At 56.6% G+C, this 18,795-nt stretch overlaps 1 protein-coding gene across 2 annotated transcripts; it reads right to left on the reverse strand.

The window, feature by feature from the left end:
• Positions 1-113: 113 nt before the first annotated feature.
• NTRK1 (neurotrophic receptor tyrosine kinase 1) lies at positions 114-18,794 on the reverse strand. Of its 2 annotated transcripts, XM_024748205.1 has the most exons (17): positions 18,583-18,794; positions 15,420-15,494; positions 15,073-15,144; positions 13,156-13,224; positions 12,253-12,398; positions 11,861-12,003; positions 9,459-9,591; positions 7,157-7,483; positions 6,702-6,719; positions 6,478-6,530; positions 6,106-6,208; positions 5,453-5,599; positions 4,992-5,122; positions 4,620-4,792; positions 2,104-2,344; positions 1,579-1,737; positions 114-299 (listed from the first exon to the last, which is right to left on the reverse strand). In XM_024748205.1, the coding sequence occupies exons 1-17, from the start codon at positions 18,792-18,794 to the stop codon at positions 114-116; spliced, it is 2,388 nt and encodes a 795-aa protein (XP_024603973.1). The 2 variants fall into 2 exon arrangements, with proteins under 2 accessions (XP_024603973.1, XP_024603972.1); XM_024748204.1 differs by lacking the exon at positions 6,702-6,719.
• Position 18,795: the final 1 nt, after the last annotated feature.

The following is an 18,795-nucleotide window of genomic DNA, read 5'->3' on the forward strand; positions in this document are numbered from 1 at the left end:
TGAGGGTGAGTTAGATGCTTTGAGATCACCCTGGGGCTGCTGGGAGCCATGGGGGTCGCTGAGGGCAGGCTGCAGCATTCCGGCTACTCAGCCCCAGCCCCTGGGCCAGCCTCCTAGCCCAGGACATCCAGGTAGACAGGAGGCGCCTGGGCAAGGGCTTGCAGCCGGGTGTGCACATCCTTGATGCTGTGGCGTTGTTGGGGCTCCCGCTGCCAGCAGCCTCGCATAATGGCATAGACCTCCGGTGGGCAGGCACGCGGTCGCTCCAGCTCACGTCCCTGTGTGATGCACTCGATCGCCTGGGGCCACCAGAGGGAGAGAGAAGAGGGCATACTGGGCTGGGGGCAGGAGAGTGAGGCCTGACCCAGCACTACCTCTGCCTCTGCCTCATTGAAGCTCCCAAGGCAGGTCATATGATATGTCTGGGCCTCGTAGCTACTAATAGTCTGAAAGGATGCAGTGAATCCCAAGATTCCTTTCCACTCTGACACTGAGCAGTGGAAGGATTAAAGCTAGAGAGACCCTGGGAGGGCTGGGCTGGGGTAGAATTGTATCCCAAAGGGCTGGAATCAGGCCCTAGGAAGACTTGCCAGGTGGGCTAAGGAAGGGGAGGGGCCAAGGCATTTGCCAAATCCATCAGTTTAATGTCGAGGGCTGCATGGAAGAAGGGAAGGGTTCTCCATCTCTCAGCTCCAGAGGGCAAAAAGAAAACAGATCAGGGTTGCAGGTAAAGGCCTTGAAAAGTGGCTGGCTTGCATTTTAAGGTAGAGGGCAACCCCACTTTTTTTCTCTTCTGTAGGTGCCAGTCTGTGGGGACCTAGCTGCTCTTAAAAGACAACTGCAGCAGGAAAGATCGAAGTTAAACTCCAGGAAGGACTGCAAGAGCAGCTAAGGGATCCAAAGAAGGAGAGACTGTGGCAGGGAGATGCTTGAAGGGCCTGGAGTCTCTTCCCACCTTCTTCCCTCCCTCGCCATTAGAGGGCTTGGGTTATGGGCGGCACTAATTCCATTCCTTCTCTCAGTGCTTGAGAAAATTAAAATCTATAACCCTCTCTCCCACGCCACCAGCCTCCAGGGAGCAGACTGCATTAGGAGGAGAAATGGAAACTGACAGCTGCGAGCCAAGGAGGGGGTGGGGGGAGCTGCTCTGGGAGAGGGAACACCTGTGTCCAGCCAGGAGCGCAAGGGGAGGTGTAGGACCGTCCTTCTTACAGTCTAACCTCCAGCCTCCCTGCTGGAGCGTCAGGCCCTCTCGTGCTGTGTTCCTCTTTCCATGCCTCTCCCTTTCACCCTGATGATGCCTACTAGGTCTATAAAATGCAGCTAGGGATGGAGGTCTGGGCTCCATTTATAAGTGCTTTGAGGTCCCCCCAGGAGCCAGTTAGAATAGGAGAAGGAAGAATGTGAGAAAAGAACAGGGTTGGGGTGGAGAGAGCAGTGTCAGCAGGATGCTGGGTGGGTGCCCCGCCTGCCGGCAGTGGGATGAGGGGCAAAAGGGGACAGAATTTCCCGAAAAAGCAACCCGAAGGGGCGGGGAAAGGGTGGCCGGCAGGGAATGACCCATGGAGCGGGGCTGACCTCTGTGTTGGAGAGCTGGTACCAGGGTTGCTTGCCGTAGGTGAAGATCTCCCAGAGCACCACGCCGAAGCTCCACACGTCGCTCTCGGTGGTGAACTTGCGGTAGAGGATGCTCTCAGGTGGCATCCAGCGGATGGGCAGCATGGTGCGGCCTCCCACCTGCCGGCGTGCGGGCGCTGAGTCACCTCCTGCGGGCGCCCACCGCGGACAGCCTCTCCTGACGCATGACGCAGACCCGCCCCCAGTCCCGTCATTAAAAATAAATAGAAGTGGCTCTCCCGCCCAGGGCTAAAAGGGAAAAACCGATGGTGCCCGTTTCCCTCCGTGATAGTGGAGACAGACCCTCCTCCACTGGGGGCCGAGGGGGTAGGAGGAGGGTTAAAAACCAGAGCCAGAGAGTCTCAGACACCACACCGCCTGAGGAAGAGGAGGGCGTGCCCAGCAAGGGCAGGCACTGGAGGGGGACTCGGCATTAGCGTGTCTACAGTTTGGATGCTGTGGGAGGGGTCGGGGTGAAAGACTTACGCGGTAATAGTCGGTGCTGTAGATATCCCTGCTCATGCCGAAATCGCCGATCTTGACCACTAGTCCCTGACCCACCAGACAGTTGCGCGTGGCCAGGTCCCGATGCACGAAGTGCAGACCCGCCAGGTACACCATCCCCGCGGCGACCTGGCTAGCCACGGCCAGCAGCTGCCCCAGGCCCAGAGGCCCTGGAGCCACGTCCTCCCCACCAGCCAACAGCTTGGCATCAGGCCCGTGGGACCTTCGAGAAAGAGTGAGGGAGAAGCATAGGCTGGGAGGAGAGAACCCCCAGGAGCCTGAGAGAAGGGAGCCCAGGGAGCTGGGGGGTGGGGGGGAGGGGGAAGGGACTCAGGGAATGGAGGAAGGAAAGAACAGGGGAGGCAGCTGTCTGGAGGGACCGGGATGGGGGCCGGCTGGTGTGCCCCACCTCTAGAGCTTCCACTGGTGCCCACACTTTCCACAGTAATGCCTTCCTCTCAGGCAGCCCCCTTGAACTCCAAGCCCACTGGAGCTGCCCACTGGCCCCTACATCTCTTGCCCGGGTACACCTCCGACTCAGCCCTTGCGAAGATGCTCAGCATCTTCCCCCAGGCCTGCCCCTGACTCAGTGAAGGGAACATCCCCCACTCAGGCTGTGAGCCTGAAATCTGGTAGTTCTCGATTCCTGTCTCTCTCACCTTTGCCCTCGGTATCCAGCCTTCCTTCCAAAGGTTTCCAGGATGCCCTCCTCCTCCCCACAGCCATCCCTCTAGACCAGTACCTGATCATTCATCTCCATTCCCCAAATATTCCTTCTTCTGAAGCTGTCTGAGCTGATGGTTTTGTCAGTACTGCCCTTTCCTACTGGCCAACTTTCTCCTCAACAATTTATCTCTTCACTTATTCTGGGTAACATCTCCAATGTGCCAAGCACCTGAGCTACAGTGGAGGGTAGGATGCAGATAAACAGGTTACAGCAGTGCAATGTGGGGAGCACCTGATGGGCACTCAGGGTAGGGATGGAAGAAGTCAGGGAAGGCTTCATGGAAGAAGAGACATCTAAACTGAGACTCAAGCCCTTGGGAAGGGAGGTGGGTAAGCCACTTGAAGGGGTCGGGGACAGGGGTAGGTGAAGGGGCATGGGAAGGAGACCCAGTGTACCAGGCAGAGGTAGAGGCCCAGAGGCGAGTAGAAATAGAAATAGGCCCCTCCTAGGGGAAGTCTTCCAGACTCATCTAGGAGCTTTCATGTTTCCCTCCTTCGGTTTCCCCGTGCTCTCTCCACTAAATAAAGCTGCTTTTCCTCCATCCTGGAGCCCAGATGGATCCTGGCTTGCATCCGGTCCCTAGCACAGAGCCCACACCGCATCTGGTGAGTAAGGGGAAGGGTTCCCCTTTGACCTCCTCTTGACTTGGGTTCCTCTGAGCCAATTCACCTCCACATTTAACCTCAGGTCTGCCCTCACCTCCTTCCCTCTCCACATCCTCCATTGGCTCCTCCCCATGCTCAAGATAAGCTCAAACTCTGGGGTCTCTCCCAGCTGAATTTTGCAGCCTGGCAAAATTCTACATGAACGACCTGACACTCCCAAAGGGATGTTTGGAGACCAAATCACTACCATCAGCTGTACAAACACACTCATCCAGAACCACAGTCCCCCGTTGTCCCTCTTACTGGTAGGGAAACTGAGGTCAGAGAGGAAATCTACTTGGCAAAGTAGGCTCAGCCAATCAGCCACAGTTAATTCCAAACCCTGGCCCTTTCCCTGCCTCACACTGCCCCAACCTCACAGGGGGTCCACCTCATCGGAGTAGGACTCGACGAAGGGAATATGTGGCCATCACAGTCAGGGGTTGAGAGCAGGGCTCTGCCTGGGGTCACATCTCCCTGGACCATTTGTTACCTGTGTGCCCTTGAGCAAGTCACTTAACCTCTGTAAGCCTCATCTGAGAAATGGGTACATTTCTTGAAGTTATTAAAATTATCAGTACAAATTAGTTAACATATCAGAGTTGTTCTGTCCAAAGCCAAAGAAACGAATTTTTGGTAACTTTCTTCAAGTGTAAACTGCCATATATGCTAAAAAACTATGAAAAATAAATATACGTTTATATTATTATACAGACATATATGTATAAGCACAGACAGTCATAATTAGAATGAATTATAAAATATATAGCATAGTGCCTGGAGCGTGGAGAGTGCCTGATAAAGGCCTGTTATTGCTGTTATCGTAGTTATCAAAACTGCCACCTCCTACAGGCCTGGCTTCTGTGCCACACGCAAGTGCACACACACTTTGCAAAGCCCACCCATCCTGAAGATTCAGCTCCTGACTTCTGCTCAGGCAACCTCCCTGACAGTGCCGCTCTGTCCTCCGCACGGACTCTCCTCACATTCACACATTTGCCTCGTGGACAGGGCCTTCCTGCTTCTTCTTGGTGTCCCACCCCCCGCAGTTCAGCGGACAAGCAGGGATGTGCTTGTAGGGAAGGGACGACGGGCCAGGGGCCAGCGCCAGGGCCGGGCCCTCCTACCGGAGGAAGCGGTTGAGGTCACCGTGCCGCATGTACTCAAAGACCATGAGTAGCGGGCGGCCCTCGGTGCAGACGCCAAAGAAGCGCACGATGTGCTGGTGCTGCAGCATGGTGAGCAGCTCGGCCTCCCGCTGGAAGTCCTGCCTGGCGCTCTCAGACACCTCCTTCAGCGCCTGGATGGCAGGGGCGGGGACAGGCCTGGGTGAGGGCCCAGCCTTGACCTCCCCACGTCCAAGGTGACCCATCCACCCACAAGGCGTGAACCGTGCCGGACCCCAGCCTCCCACCCACCAGCCTGAGCACCCCATCCTGGAATGATGGTGCTCTGGGAGGGGGGCCCGGGCCAGCAATATCGCTTGGCCAAGGTCTTACCTTGACGGCCACTAGCATCTTGTCCTGCTCAGGCAGCAGGCTGTGGCACTCAGCTAGGAAGACCTTCCCAAAGGCGCCCTCGCCCAGCTCCCACTTGAGCACGATATCCCGGCGCTTGATGTGATGAACACCTGCGGGGGGCTTGCAGGGTCAGACCAGAGACCCAGTCTTGGGAAAGATGGGACAGGGGCAAGGACAGGACTGTCCAGCAGGGCTGTGCTCTGCACAGGGGGTTCCAGGCAAAGGGGAGGATGGACACTGAAAGTGAGCCTTCACACCTTCACCAAGCCCCACGACATGATGTGGACACGGGTGGCAGCGGGGTGGGAGGGAAGGCTTGTTCAGGCCTGGGGTGGGCAAAGGCAGTGACACACAGGGGCTTCTACACATGCACACACACACGTACAAACACACACACACACACACACAGGCTCGCCCGCACCCTTGACCCAGCCCCTCACAGGCATCACTGAAGTACTGTGGGTTCTCGATGATGTGGCCTTGGAGCCCAGAGCTTTTGCCCTCGCTGGGAGACAAGGAGCTGCCACCCAATGTCATGAAATGCAGGGACATGGCCAGTCCATCCTCTGGCGCCAGCACGGTGGGGCCTGGGAAGGAGACACAGTAACATGGAGGGGTCACAGCCCAGGCACACACTCTAGCTCCCGTCAGGTTGCAGGGTGCCAGGTGACCCCACCTCATAACTTGCACGGGAGGACAGAAGAGCTAGGAAGCCAGACAGCAGGCAGGAGGAAGGGGAGGCACTATGGCCATTCTCCGTCTGGCTCCTGTCCAACCCCAGGCCCCGTGGGCCACCAGAGAACTCCCCCACTGCTCCCCCCGCAGAGCCCAGACCTCCCAGACCCACTTAGTGTTTGACTACAATCCAGCCACCAATTAGCAGATGCTACCTCTGAAACTACCCCGGCTCCAGCACCGACACACCCATATTCACAAGCCCCATAGCCTGTCCTCATATACCCCAAACACACACTCTGTAGAACTCCACGTGCGCACAGGCCCTCACACAGCGGACAGAGTGGGGAAGAGCCAGCAGGAAACAAAGCCAGATGGACGGACTGACAGACAGCCATTCTGCAGCCCCCCAACTCACGGTTGATCCCAAACTTGTTCCTCCGTCCACATTTGTTGAGCACAAGAAACGTCGTAGAAAGGAAGAGGCAGGCGAAAACAGCCAGGCCCACGGCCATGGAGACCTGAGGGTGTGGGGTGGTCAGATTTGGGGGTTGTCTGCACTCTCAGAGCTCCCCCATAGCAAACTGTTTCTCCATCCTGCATAGATGCCCAGAGCCAGGCCCACAGACCTGCCTCCTCCTCCCCTGGGTCACGGCTGTGAAGGGGGCTGATTAAGCTCAAGCCAGACTCTACTGATCTCTGTGCTCTGACCAGAACCGACATGCAGATGAGCCTCTAGCCCGGCCTCCTGATATAAAGTCCTGGACCAGCTTCCACTTCCCACACTCACCCCAAAAGGTGTTTCATCCTTCTCCACTGGGTCTCCGGATGTGCTGTTGGTGTCTGTGGGGACACAGGGCAGGAAGGATAGGCTTTGACACACACGGTGTCTCCTCTACCGACTCCCCACCCTGGCCCCAGCTGACCCCGCAAGGATCGGGTTAACTGTACCCCCTGCCCCAGCCGCAGCTCCAGGGACCAGACAGAACCTGCCCTCCAGCCTGGGCTACTCACCCACCGGCGAGAAGGAGACTGCAGCAGGAGGGAGGAGAGAAAGCGATCAGATGGGGAAAAGAGCAGTGCGTCCCCTTCCCCCTCTGGGACTCATCCCTTCGTGGGTGGGGCTGGGGTGGGGAGGTGGAGCTGCTGGACCTCAAGGGAGAAGATGCACGTGGCCCTTTTCCAGCTGGGCCAGGGATGCCCTGGTGCGTGGCTCTCTCTTCAGCCAGCCCAAGTGAATGGAAGAGCTCAGGGGTTCAGGACTCCTGGGGTTTGGGGGAGGCAGGGGCAAAGGAGGACAGCGCAGAGCTGGACACCAGAACCCCAGGCTTCTTTCTGTCCAAGACCAGGCACTCCAACTTCTGAGGTCAGGATCACAGCAGGAAGTGGGCCAGGCATCCCTGGACACCTGGATCTGTACCCAGGTGGAACCCAGGGAGAGGGGGCAGGGTTCAGGGTGGCCCTCACACCAGGGATGGGGTCCTCAGGGTTGAACTCGAAAGGGTTGTCCATGAAGGCGGCCATGACGGAGGCGGCGGCCTGGCCCAAGGGGTTGGTAGCCAGCAGCGTGTAGTTGCCGTTGTTGACGTGGGTGGGCTGGTTGAGGCGCAGGCAGCCGTGTCGCACGGTCTCATTGGCTGCCAGCTCCAGGAACTCGGTGAAGATGAAGCTGGTCTCGTTGAGCACAGAGCCATTGAAGAGCCAGCGCAGAGAGGGCGTGGGCTGCCCGTCCACCGAGAAGGGGATGCACCAGTGGTGCTGCTCCACGGCCGGCTGCAGGTGCACACTGGCGGGGACTGTGGGCCAGAGAGGGGGACAGACAGAGTCCGGGAGCAGCTGCGGGCCTGACCAATCCTAGGTGGGGCTGGGAGTGGACAGCTGGAAATCAGGGGGTAGGCCTAAGAGAAACTGGTCAGCAGGCCCTAAGAGATTCATAAGGAGAGACGTTTTGGAGAAAGCTGACAGTAAATCTGAAATAAATCAGGCAGCAGGTACATAAAACTCAGGCTTAAAGAACTTAAGTGGTGGGTTTAAAGAAAATAAGTAACAGTCGTAGAGAAGTAGGGTACCGGCTTATGGAAATTAGACATGGAGTCTTTTGGATGAGGGATCCAGAAAAATTAAGTGTAATCAAGCCTAAGAAGATCGGGAAGGGGGCCTAAACATCAAACAAACAAAACAAAACAAAAAAAAATATATATATATATACAGTTTAAAAACTTTTTGAAAAAAGATATAGGTTTGAAATAGACCCAACCTGAAAGAAACAAAAGCCCCTCAATAATAGGAAAAAATATATATATATATACATACATACACACACACAATTGATACTGGAATTCCAGCCAGCACTCATGCGATGGAGTACTACTCAGCAGTGAACTGAATGAACTAATAGTTACTCCCATTAACGTGGACGAATCTTACACAAATAATGTTGAGGGACCTCCCTGGTGGTCCAATGGTAAAGAATCTGCCTTACAATGCAGGCGACGCAGGTTCAATCCCTGCTCAGGGAGCTAAGATTCCACATGCTGCGGGGCAACTAAGCCCATGCGCCACAACTACTGAGCTCGCGTACCTCAACAAGAGGCCCGCGTTCCATAAACTACAGAGCCCAAGCGCTCTGGAGCCTGCGCGTCACAACTAGTGAGAGAAAACCCGCACACGTCAACGAAAGATCCCTCATGCCTCAACAAAGATCCCGTTAAGATCCCGCAACTAAGACCCGACACAGCCAAAAATAAATAAAATAAATAATAAATACATCTTAAAAAATAGTAATGTTGAGCAGGAGAAACTAGACACAAAATACTACGAGGTATGATTCCATTTATATAATGTACAAGAACAGACAAAACTCCACCATATTGATAGGGAAGCATACGTGTGTAAAATTCTTTTTGAAAGCAAGGAAATGATTATCACAAAAGTCAGGATGGGGTGGAGGAGAAGGATGGGGTTCTGAATGGGGAGAGGAAGAGAGTGTCTTCTGAACTGCTGGTGAGAATAATTACTGTTTAAGGTGTATAGGTTTTATGTACATATCTATGTATGTTATGTTTCACAAGAAGAAAAATGTATATAACATAGAAGATTTTAAATAATTTGTGGCAGACCTAGGGAAATTAGGCAGTAAGCCTAAAGGGGAACTTAGATGGGGAATTTCTTCTTTTAAAACTAGGATGTAGGGACTTCCCTGGTGGTCCAGTGGTTAAGAATCCCCCTTCCAATGCAGAGGTCGCGGGTTCGATCCCTGGTGGGGGAACTAAGATCCCCGCATGCCGAGGGGCAACTAAGCCCGGGCCACAACTAGAGAGAAGCCAGCACGCTGCAATGAAGAGCCCGCCCACCGCAATGAAAGATCCCGCGTGCCGCAACTAAGGCCCAACGCAGCCATAAATAAATAATTAATTAATTAATTAAAAATTAAAAAAATAAAACTAGGATGTAGGGCAAAAGTTCTAAGGAGGAACGGGCATGAAGAAATAGAGCAGAGCAGTGAGAACGGGCAGGCAGCTGGTGTTGAGGGCTTCAGGTAGCAAGACTTGGGCAGGGGCCAAAAAGAAATCCATCTCCATCCCTCTGGCCTTGACGAGCCCCCAGGACTTCCCTCAAAGGATCAGGTTTTCATGGGAATCTGGAAACAGCTGGGAGGGAGCAGCTGTGGACACACACATCCCACCCCTTTCCTGCAGCCCCCCACGCTCACATCCTCTTTTCAGGGAAGAAGGAATGGGGGTGGGCGCAGGGGCAGTCATTGGGACTCACAGGAGACGTTGACCTGGACAGAGACTTCAGCCCGGCCCACGTCATTCTCCGCCCAGCACGTCACGTTCTTCCTATTGAGGTCACTGGTGACATTGGCCAGGGTCAGTCCCAAGGATGGCAGACTCCCAGATTGCTGGGTCAGAGAAGAAAGGGGAAAATCAAGAAAAGCTTCAGCTAGCTTGGGATTGGAGGCAGGGTGGCTGGAGCTGATGTCTTTGCGGAGCCCCTCTGGGCCAGATGGAAAAGGGAGGAAAGCCGGGAGGGAGGGGAAGGAAGAAGGTGTGGGAGAGAATATAGCAGAGAATGGCCCTCCTTTAGAGCTTGTTTGCAGAGTCTCCTGGATCATTTGTTTAATGATCTGAAAACTCTAGAACACAACCAATAAGCTCAAGATAGGCACAAAGTACCCCAAGCCATAAAACCACCCATCTAAACAGCTAAACAGATGTCACAAATCCCAAGTACTACACATGCACAACTAATTGGAAAACCAGCTAGGACCTCACCACCTACTCATTCTTGTTTTACACATAGTTCTAAGAAACTTAGTCTCGGCCCAAGGAAGATCAGAAACAAAGAGATGGTGCTGGTAACAGGGCAGCACTTAGAAGCAACGGTAGAATCATGGTGACTACCTTTGGCAGATGGAAAAAGAGAGTGAAGTTAGAGAGAAGCTAAGTGACTTGGTTCTGAATCACCATCAAAAGACTGAATCCGATTCAGATTCTCTTCCTAAGACACCATGGACGTTATATGGCCTTAAGACAATTCTTAATCCTGCTGAACCAAGATTTTCTTATTTTGTAAGCTGAAGAGGTAAACAAAATGATCTTTTGACATTTTAGAAAGCTATTTTCATAAAATGATGAAAATAGATGAAGCGGTGGACAAATCTGATTTACCTGGAAATTTTGTAAATGTGGAATCCCTTGAGTAAATACCACGAAAGGTGAAGTTTCTCTGGGCTTCCACTGGAATATGTGAGCTCAAAGATTCCAGAGGAGCTCTGCAGCCTCTTATGCAAGGGCTGGGTTCCAGCCACCCCAAAGGGAAGCCCTGCCCTTAGCTTCTCTCGGCTGTCCCATCTCCTCCAAGTCACCCTGGGGTACGGGGTCCCGTGAACTCTTCCCTTGGAGCTGCTCTGCCACCCTTCACACTCCTGAGGGGGACCAGCCTCCCCTCCCCTCCATTTAACCCAGTTAGGCTATGGCTTTTCTATAGGAAGTCTCCAGAAAACAGAAGTGGTAGCAAACATGTAAAGCTCCCAAAGAGAAAAGCAAAAACCTGCAACTTCCCAAAACAGCTTATCAAAGGTCTCTCCACAGATGGTCATGCCCAGCCTCTTGCTTCTGTCTTGTCCCCTTTTCCATTACTCACTCTCAGTGGCTTTGATCTCTAGGAGAGGAGGAACCACTCAGTGGCTTGTGATTCCTCCTTCAATATTGTTCCAGGGGCCACCAGCAATTCTGGGGTTGACTCCACTCCCAAAGCGAGGGCCTCCAAACTGAACACCACACCCCTGCTTTCACTGACCCAGCTCCTTCCAGGGACTGGACCCTCTGTGTCCACCTATGAGGGGCCAGCTTTCTGGGTGGGCACAGCCCAACGTCGGCCCCTGCTGACCTTGTCCATGAGGCCTCCTGAGTCAACTACAGCTACTCTCAGTTGCCCGTCGCCAGCCTGAGGACAAAGGGCAAGACCTGGGAAGATGCCCAAAGACCGATCTGGATAAGAGGCCAGAGAGTGCCCAGAGGCAGGCAGGACATCAGAAGGCCATCATGTCTACCTCCTCAGCTGACAGATAAGAAAACCAAAATGCAGGCAGACTGAGGGATTTTTCCAAAAGTCACTCCAAGAATTAATTAGTGAGAGAGCTGGAACCAGACCTGTGCCTCCTTTATTAATATGCTCATCACACATTCAAGAGGATGTTCCTTCCAGAATCTCTAGAAAACGACCAAAAGGCCCCCAAGAACTGGCCTGGGTGCAGGACCGCAAATATTGTGTCCTGTCCCTGGTTCTCAGTTTCCTTATCTAGAAAGGAGGTGGATGGGAGAGTTGGTCTGTTGGGTTCCCCGGCTCAGTTCCAATATGTGAGGGCTCTGTGACCCTCTCTCTTGTGGCCAGCACCGTGATCCCAGAGTGGGGACCTAAGTTTTGGCGGATTGGTGGAGCCTGAGGTCCTTGCTGGGCCAGGGCCTGGCCTGAGGGCATGTGCATACCTGTGGCTGCCCAGCAGCACAAGCCTTAGTCCCAGGGGTCTAAACCAACTCTGTCCATCCCTCATCCTTTATGTGCTTCTTATTTGTTGTCTCTCTTTCCCTGTCTTTGTCTCCTGTGCTCTGTGCAGGCCTCGAATCAGGAGGGGGGCATGGGGGCACGGGCGGTGGAGGGCTTCTCACCATCACCGTGGCTGACTCCTCCAGCTCTGTGAAGATCCAGCCAGCCTGCTCCAGGCCCTGCCCCTCCACCTGGCACTGCAGCAACACGTCGTCTCCCACATCCACGGAGGCATTGGGCATCTGGACCTTCAGCGTGGGTACACCTGGTGGCCCAGGATGCCCGAGGGGCGTTAGAGCTGGGAGCTGCCTCCGAGCCCCGCCCAAGGGTGGGGCTCCTTCTCCCACCCTCCTCAGAGACCCTGCCCCTGCCCCCCAACCTTCAGTTTCCCCCAGCTCTTGCCAATGCCCGTTTCCCAGTCCCTCTTCAGGGCTCACCCCCTGAGCCCTGCCCAGTGCCCTCTCCCCAAGCACGGTGCTCTTTCCCAGCCCCTCACACCACCTCCAGCACATACCGCAGCTGGTGTTGGACATGAGGGCAAGGGGCCCCTGCCCGGGACACTGCAGCTTCTGTTCCCGCACTCCGCCCAGCCCCTCCTCCTCCCAGCGCTGCAGCCAGAGCAGGGCACAGGTACAGTGCAGGGGGTTCCCCGACAGGACTCTGGTGGGTGTGGGGGACACCAAGAGAGTCAGGGGAAGGGCAGATGTGAAGGAGTACTACAGCAAGAGGGAATGCAGTTAGACAGCAGGGTGGACTGTCTAGAGGTGAAGGAGTGGGGACACGGGAGAAGTTCCTCTCATGGACCCCCCTATAGAATAGAATGCCGAAAGTCTAAGATAGACAGCTGTGGGCTACGTGGAATTCCCTCACCTGGGCTCCCCAGGGTGACAAGCCAGGTGAGGGCTCCAAGTAGGGTGACAAGGAGAGAAGGGCACAGCCTTCTGGGGTGACCCAGAGGTCTTAGGCGCCCACCAAACAAACATGGACCACTGCCGTCCCACCCATCCCACGAACACTGTGGGAGGATGTGCCGGTGTGCACAGGCCCCGAGAACCATGCCAGCCCCCAGCCCCCCAAGCACACACGCAATCAGTTGTCCAGGCCAGCTCTCCACCCCCCACCCCAAATGTGCCCAGGGCAATCACCACCTCAATGGGTGGGCCTGCAGCTTCTGCTTCGATGGGGGCGGTTCACAAGCATGCATATGGACAGCCAAACACGCGGCCCCAGAGAGAACACCCCACCCCCAAAGTTCCACACAGACACAGCGACACATACCGTCACACAGAGGTTCAAGTGCCCGAGGGCACACGTGCACACACACACACACACACACACACACACACACACACACACACACACACACACACACACACACACACTTGCCGCTCTTGACCCTGGAAGTCCCCACACTCACAGTTCCTGTAGGGAGAGGCCCTGGACGGTTTTCCAGGAGAGAGACTCCAGAGCATTGAAGGACAGATCCCTGCGGGAGTTGAGACAGAGCAGACAGACCCTGTGAGCGAGCGACCTCGCTCTGACCCAGTGTGAGGGAGGGGAGGAGCCAGGAGGAAGCTGACATCTGGCTCCCCCAACCCCAGCCCTGGCAACTACAACTAGCCCGCGAGTCACTGGAGAGGGGGGACCGGTTGGGCTCTCTGAGTCCCGCTCTTCTCCCTGGGACAACAAGGGTTAACCACACTGAACCCCCTCCCCAGACCCCAGGGAAGCGGGGTGGTCTGAGGGAACAGCCGCTACCCCTCCCCAAGCCTTGGCCCCAGCTGGCAAAGTGCTGAGGCCCCAGCTGGGGGCAGGGGCTCCATCTGTGCTGCCTGTCCACAGAGCCCAGGACGGGGCCAGAGGAGGAGGGGGATCACGGGGCCTCCACACTCCCTTGCCGCCTGCCGGACGCAGTGGTGAGGATCTCACAGTCCTTCCCCGGCTTCCCTCCCCACTCCTCCTTCCTTCCCCTCCTCAGGGACTAAGGAAAGCTGGCTGCAAGGGACCCCAGGCCCCCAGCCCCCTAGCTGTAGAGATAGAGAAAGGGAGTTGGGTGAGGGGCCAGCTCCAGGACTCTACACCCTGCACCAGGCTGCCACTCCGGGGACCCTCTGCCTCTGCGGGGTCTGCCCTGACCCCTCCCCTTGCCTAGCTGTCTTTCAGTTTGTGGAGGCTGAGATGGAGGGTAGCCGCCACAGGGGGATCACAAAGACTACCCGCTTCAGCGCCAGACAGAGCTGAGTGTGCCTCTGTCCTGCCACTTACAGCTGCGTGACCTCAGCCCAGAAACTGAACACGTCTGATTCTCAGAATTCTCATCTATAAAATGGAGATGACACTACCTTTCTCACCAGGTTGATTGTGAAGATTCACTGACCTAAGTATCGTGTCACTGAGTACGCTTTTTTTTTTCTTTTCCGCAGTACGCGGGCCTCTCACTGTCGTGGCCTCTCCCGTCACGGAGCACAGGCTCCGGACGCGGAGGCTCAGCGGCCATGGCTCACGGGCCCAGCCGCTCCGCGGCGTGTGGGATCTTCCCGGACCCTGGGCACGAACCCGCGTCCCCTGCATCGGCAGGCGGACTCTCAACCACTGCGCCACCAGGGAAGCCCAAGTACACATTTTTAACTGAAGCCCTAGTACACAGTCAGTGAGGGTAACATCACCTCATTTTGTCGTCGTTGTTGCTAAATCACGGACACACAGAGAGTTTAGAGTACCCAGCACAACTCTGAATGGCAGGCTCCCACCACACTTCCCGTCTCTCCACCTGCCAGTGGTGAGAGGAGGAGCTGAACTCCTACCCTCAGAGGGGCTGCCAGGGACTCCAAGGGTCTCTCCTTTGGAGGTGTCTCCTGCCCACCCCTGCCCCTCCCTCTCCTCTACGGAAGGGGTGGCTGTGACTCCCAGGGGAGTACACCGAGTGGTAGATCTGATCCCGCAGCTCCCAGGCTATCCCAGGGGCCAGGGAGCAGGTGGGAGATAGAGTCCCGGCCAGAACCCGGGGCCCTGTTCCCGATCCTTGCTCCCTTTGGACCGGTGTGTATCTGAGCCCTGGGAAGAAAACTGAGGCAGGCACCTATGAGAAGTGTCCCTGTAGCATGAAGCATGGAAGTGTGACAGCAAGAAGGACCTTCCAGCTGGCAGGGGTGGGAGCTGAGGCCACCGCCATCCGTGAAGTGGATGAGAAGAAGGCCCCAGGAGAACGGGCGGAACGACTTCCCTGACCAGGCTGGGGCCTTCCTCAGAACAGTTCCCTGGGGAGGGCCAAGCCCATTAGCCACCCAAGCCTAGGTGTCTTCTCACCCCCCTCTGCCCAGCCCTGGCCACTCACAGGCGACGGAGACGAGGAGTGAAATGGAAGGCATCTGGCGCCACGAAACGGAGACCACTCTTCACGATGGTGCTGGGGAGGGTGCAGCAGGATCAACACCGAGGGTCGTAGCCCCCCTGGGTCACACTCTCTGCCCATGCCAGCCCTCCGGTCCCCCGTGCTGAGCCCTGGACCCCTCCCCACCCTCCTCAAAGCTTTCTCAGCCACCCTGGACCCCTGAGACCACTGAGCTCACTGAGCGGCCAGCCCCTCCGTCCTGAGCCTCTCAGGTCCTCCCCCGCCCCTCCCAGGCCCCTTGAGCCCTCCCTGACCCTCTGGTCCCCCAGGCCCTGTGTGGAGCCCCTCACAGGTTTCTCAGCTCCCCCAGGCCCCTCAGGTCACTGAGCTTCAGCTGCCACAGATGCGGCTGGTTCTCGATGTAGCTGTGGGGAGAGGGGATGGGAGTCACAGGGGCCCAGGCCCACACTCGAGTTCCCACACCCACCCACCTCCCTCCCTCCCAGTCACATGCGCGTGTGCACACATGCACCCAGTCACACAGAAACCTGTTTACACGCGGACACGTGCACAGGCATGCCCACACACGTGCAGCCTCATATGCATGGAGACCCACCACCTCACACAGCCACACCGTCCCGTGCATGCATCCTCACACCGCCACACGTGCATACTCGCATGCACACACACAGATGTGTACACATACGCACGGAGACACATCTCCTCGCACACGTCCACACATGCATGCATGAACCCACAGGCGTGCCCGTGTGCGTGTTCACGCTGTCCCACGGGGACACACATCGCTGCATGGCTCTCATGCGCGCGCACACGTGAGAACGTTCTGCTTTTAAACACAGAGCCCTGCGCACGCTCAGCAATAGGGGGTCACGCTGAAACGCTTGCTTCCACAAAGGGCCCGCGCTCATCCCTGCCACTGCCCCACCCAGCACAAAGGAAGCCCTGTGGCCATGTAAATATGCGCTCCCGAACACACCGCTCAGGGGCCACCGTCTGGGCTCACCCATACTGCCGTGCACGCGTACAGGGGCAGACACACACACACACACACCCCCCACCCGCTCCCCCTCAAAGCTGGTCCCTCCCCACACTCAAGAAGCAACCCCTCCATCGCCCCCGCCATCTTTCAGCAAAGTGAGTGACAGGCATAGAGGCTGTCAGTCAGGGACCCCTTGAGCCCCTCCCTGCCCCGGGAGGGACCCAGGGAAGAGGAGAGGGGCAATGAGAGGACGGAGTCAGAGTTGGGGACAGTGGAGAGGCAACGAGTGGCTGTGTTTCACAGTGAGAGGGCAATGGGAAGGCTGAGGGTGGGGAGCAGGGTGCAGAAAAACAAAGAGAGAGCGAAACGGGGACACCTAGGAGGAAGGGACCGACAGGAGGAGACAGGCAGCGAGACAGAGACAGAGACATACAAGGAGAGAGACAGATAAGAAAATGGAGACAGAGGGATAGATAGATAAGCACAAAGAGCCGGAGAAAGCAAGATGGGAAGAGAAAGACAGAAGTAAAAGCAGGCGTGCAGGGCTGGGGGATTTCTGACACTGCAGGCCCTGTCCAGCTTCTGGATCTAGCACGCCAGGGAGTTCCTGAGAAGTCAGCTGCCCTGCAGCGGCACGTCAGGCCTGCCCCCACCACACACACAGGGGCCCCTGACTCACTGTCTGTTCTCAGAACTCTCCCCCTCTACCCTGTACTTTCCTCAATTGTGGGAACCAGGACCAGCCTGAATGACCCCTCCCCGCCAGCCCTTCCCAGACTTGGCCCCTGCAGGACAGCCAGGCATCAGGTCCTCAGTCCCCTGAGGTCTAGGGAGTAAAACTCCAGTGACTCTGAGAGAGAGTAGGTCCCTGTCCTGCCAACCCCCCACCAGCCCCTGCCCAAAGGACCTAGAGCTATAGGGAGCCCGGGAGGGGGTGAGAACGTAGTGTGGCCGGGTGTGTGCAAACTGTCAGGCAGCGTGCTCAAAGCTGCCTCATTCGTTTGGATTCATAATCAATCTGTCTATTCGAGTCCATTATCTCCTCCTTAGCTCTGCGGGTGAGGGAGGAGGAGGGGACCTTGCAGGCGGAGGCAGGGATTAGACGGCCCCCCCCACCCAGAGGGACAGCTCAGCTCACCACCCTGCATGCCTCCCACCCCCCCCAGCCCCAACCTGTCCACACTTCCACCCCCTCCCCCAGCTGTACCTACTAGGGGCTTGGAAGGGAATCAGGAAAAGAGAGGGCTGATGGGGAACATTCAGGAGCCTGGGCCCTGCTTTGAAGGCCCAGAGTGATGAATGGACGGGACTGGGGGTGGCAGTCTGGACCTCAGGCCCCCTCCCATCATGCAGAAACCTAGGTCCAGACCAAGACAAGGCCATCTTGCCTCCTCATCTCCCTAGGGCCATTAGGGAGAGAGATCAAGTACCTTCCTGTTAATTACCACAAGATACCCAAGTAACTCAGTGCCAATTATCGCAGGCTGCTCAAGTCACTTCCAGACATCGATGGCCCCTGCCTCAGATACCTTCCAGCCTGTCATACCTGAGGCCAGGGCTCCTTGCCCATTCGCTAACCCCAGGCCACAGGAGGAGAATATTCTAGCAGTTCCTTTCTTCTTCTAGAAGTCTTGCTGGCCCCGCCAGCCATATAGAATACTCAAGTATTTTCCAGCCACCACCATGCGACGCTTGAGTACCTCTAGGCCAGTAAGTACAGAATACTCCCATAGGTTTCACCCACTGCTAAAAAGTACTTGAGTATTTTGTAACCAATTACTGCAGGATGTCAGAGTACTGCAATTGCTGGAGATTCCTCTTAGTTTCCGGTCCCGAAGGGAGGAGAGTCTCTCAGCAAGGCCCCTGACTCCCTGCCCAAAGTAGGGAGACAAGGGTGGTGAGGGAGATGGGGTGGGGAGAGGGCAGCCAGGTGGGGCTCTCATTTCCCACATCCAAATCAAGAGGTGGTGTGGACAAGAGATGGTGGAAGTGGGAAGAAGAGAGCTCAACCACCAAGCTATGGCTCCTCAGCGCCTCCCACCTATTCCAGTTGAATTCCCAATTCCAGAGAGAATTGGTGTTGCCTGGTCATGACTAGGAAAGGGGAGGGGGCTGATTTCTCCCTGGAAAAGGAAAATGGTGAGGATGCCAAACTGGTGGGGGGTGATGTCTCTGCGGATAACCAGCCCCTGCATAGGGCAGAGGGTGGACTCCTGGCTGAGCTCCAGAAAGCGGTTTCTAGAAGGCTGGGCTCTCTCAGGTCTGGTCCACAGAGAGCCCCCTTTCCTCTCCTCGAAGCTGGCACCGCAGCTGCCCTGAGCCCAACTTCCAGGCAGTAACTGCGGAGGCTGCCAGGGCAGCGGAGGAAAGCCGAGGCACAGCTGCGGGCTGCACGGTATCAGCCTCCCGCCGCGCCCGCCCCTCCTGATCCAGCAAGCAAGCGGCAAGCCAGTGCCCACGGGGCACTGCTATGCCCGCCTGTCCCTGCGCCCCCTCGCCCGTCAGACACTCACAGCTCCGTCAGGTTCTCGGCGCCTGGCAGGTGGCGGAGGCTATCCAGGGCCCCAGGCCGGGTGCAGAGCAGCCCCGAAGGGCCGTGGGGGCAGCAGACATCGGGGCAGGGTGCAGCGCCCGCAGATGCCAGCATCAGCCAGGCCAGCAGGCTGCCCGGCCCCGTAGCCCGGCGGTGCCCGCTGAGTTGCCCGCGCCGTCCGCCTCGCAGCATC

Source organism: Neophocaena asiaeorientalis, unplaced genomic scaffold (assembly GCF_003031525.2).
Source record: "Neophocaena asiaeorientalis asiaeorientalis breed wild unplaced genomic scaffold, Neophocaena_asiaeorientalis_V1.1 scaffold76, whole genome shotgun sequence".
Lineage (NCBI taxonomy): Eukaryota > Metazoa > Chordata > Mammalia > Artiodactyla > Phocoenidae > Neophocaena > Neophocaena asiaeorientalis.

Excerpts from the sequence above, each read along its gene's own strand:
- NTRK1 (XM_024748205.1), bottom strand. The coding sequence starts at position 18,794 with ATGCTGCGAGGCGGACGGCGCGGGCAACTCAGCGGGCACCGCCGGGCT. Across the intron at positions 15,145-15,419 it reads CTGGGGGAGCTGAGAAACCT|CACCATCGTGAAGAGTGGTC; the intron begins GTGAGGGGCTCC and ends CACCCTCCCCAG. Across the intron at positions 9,592-11,860 it reads AGGAGTCAGCCACGGTGATG|CAATCTGGGAGTCTGCCATC; the intron begins GTGAGAAGCCCT and ends TCTCTGACCCAG.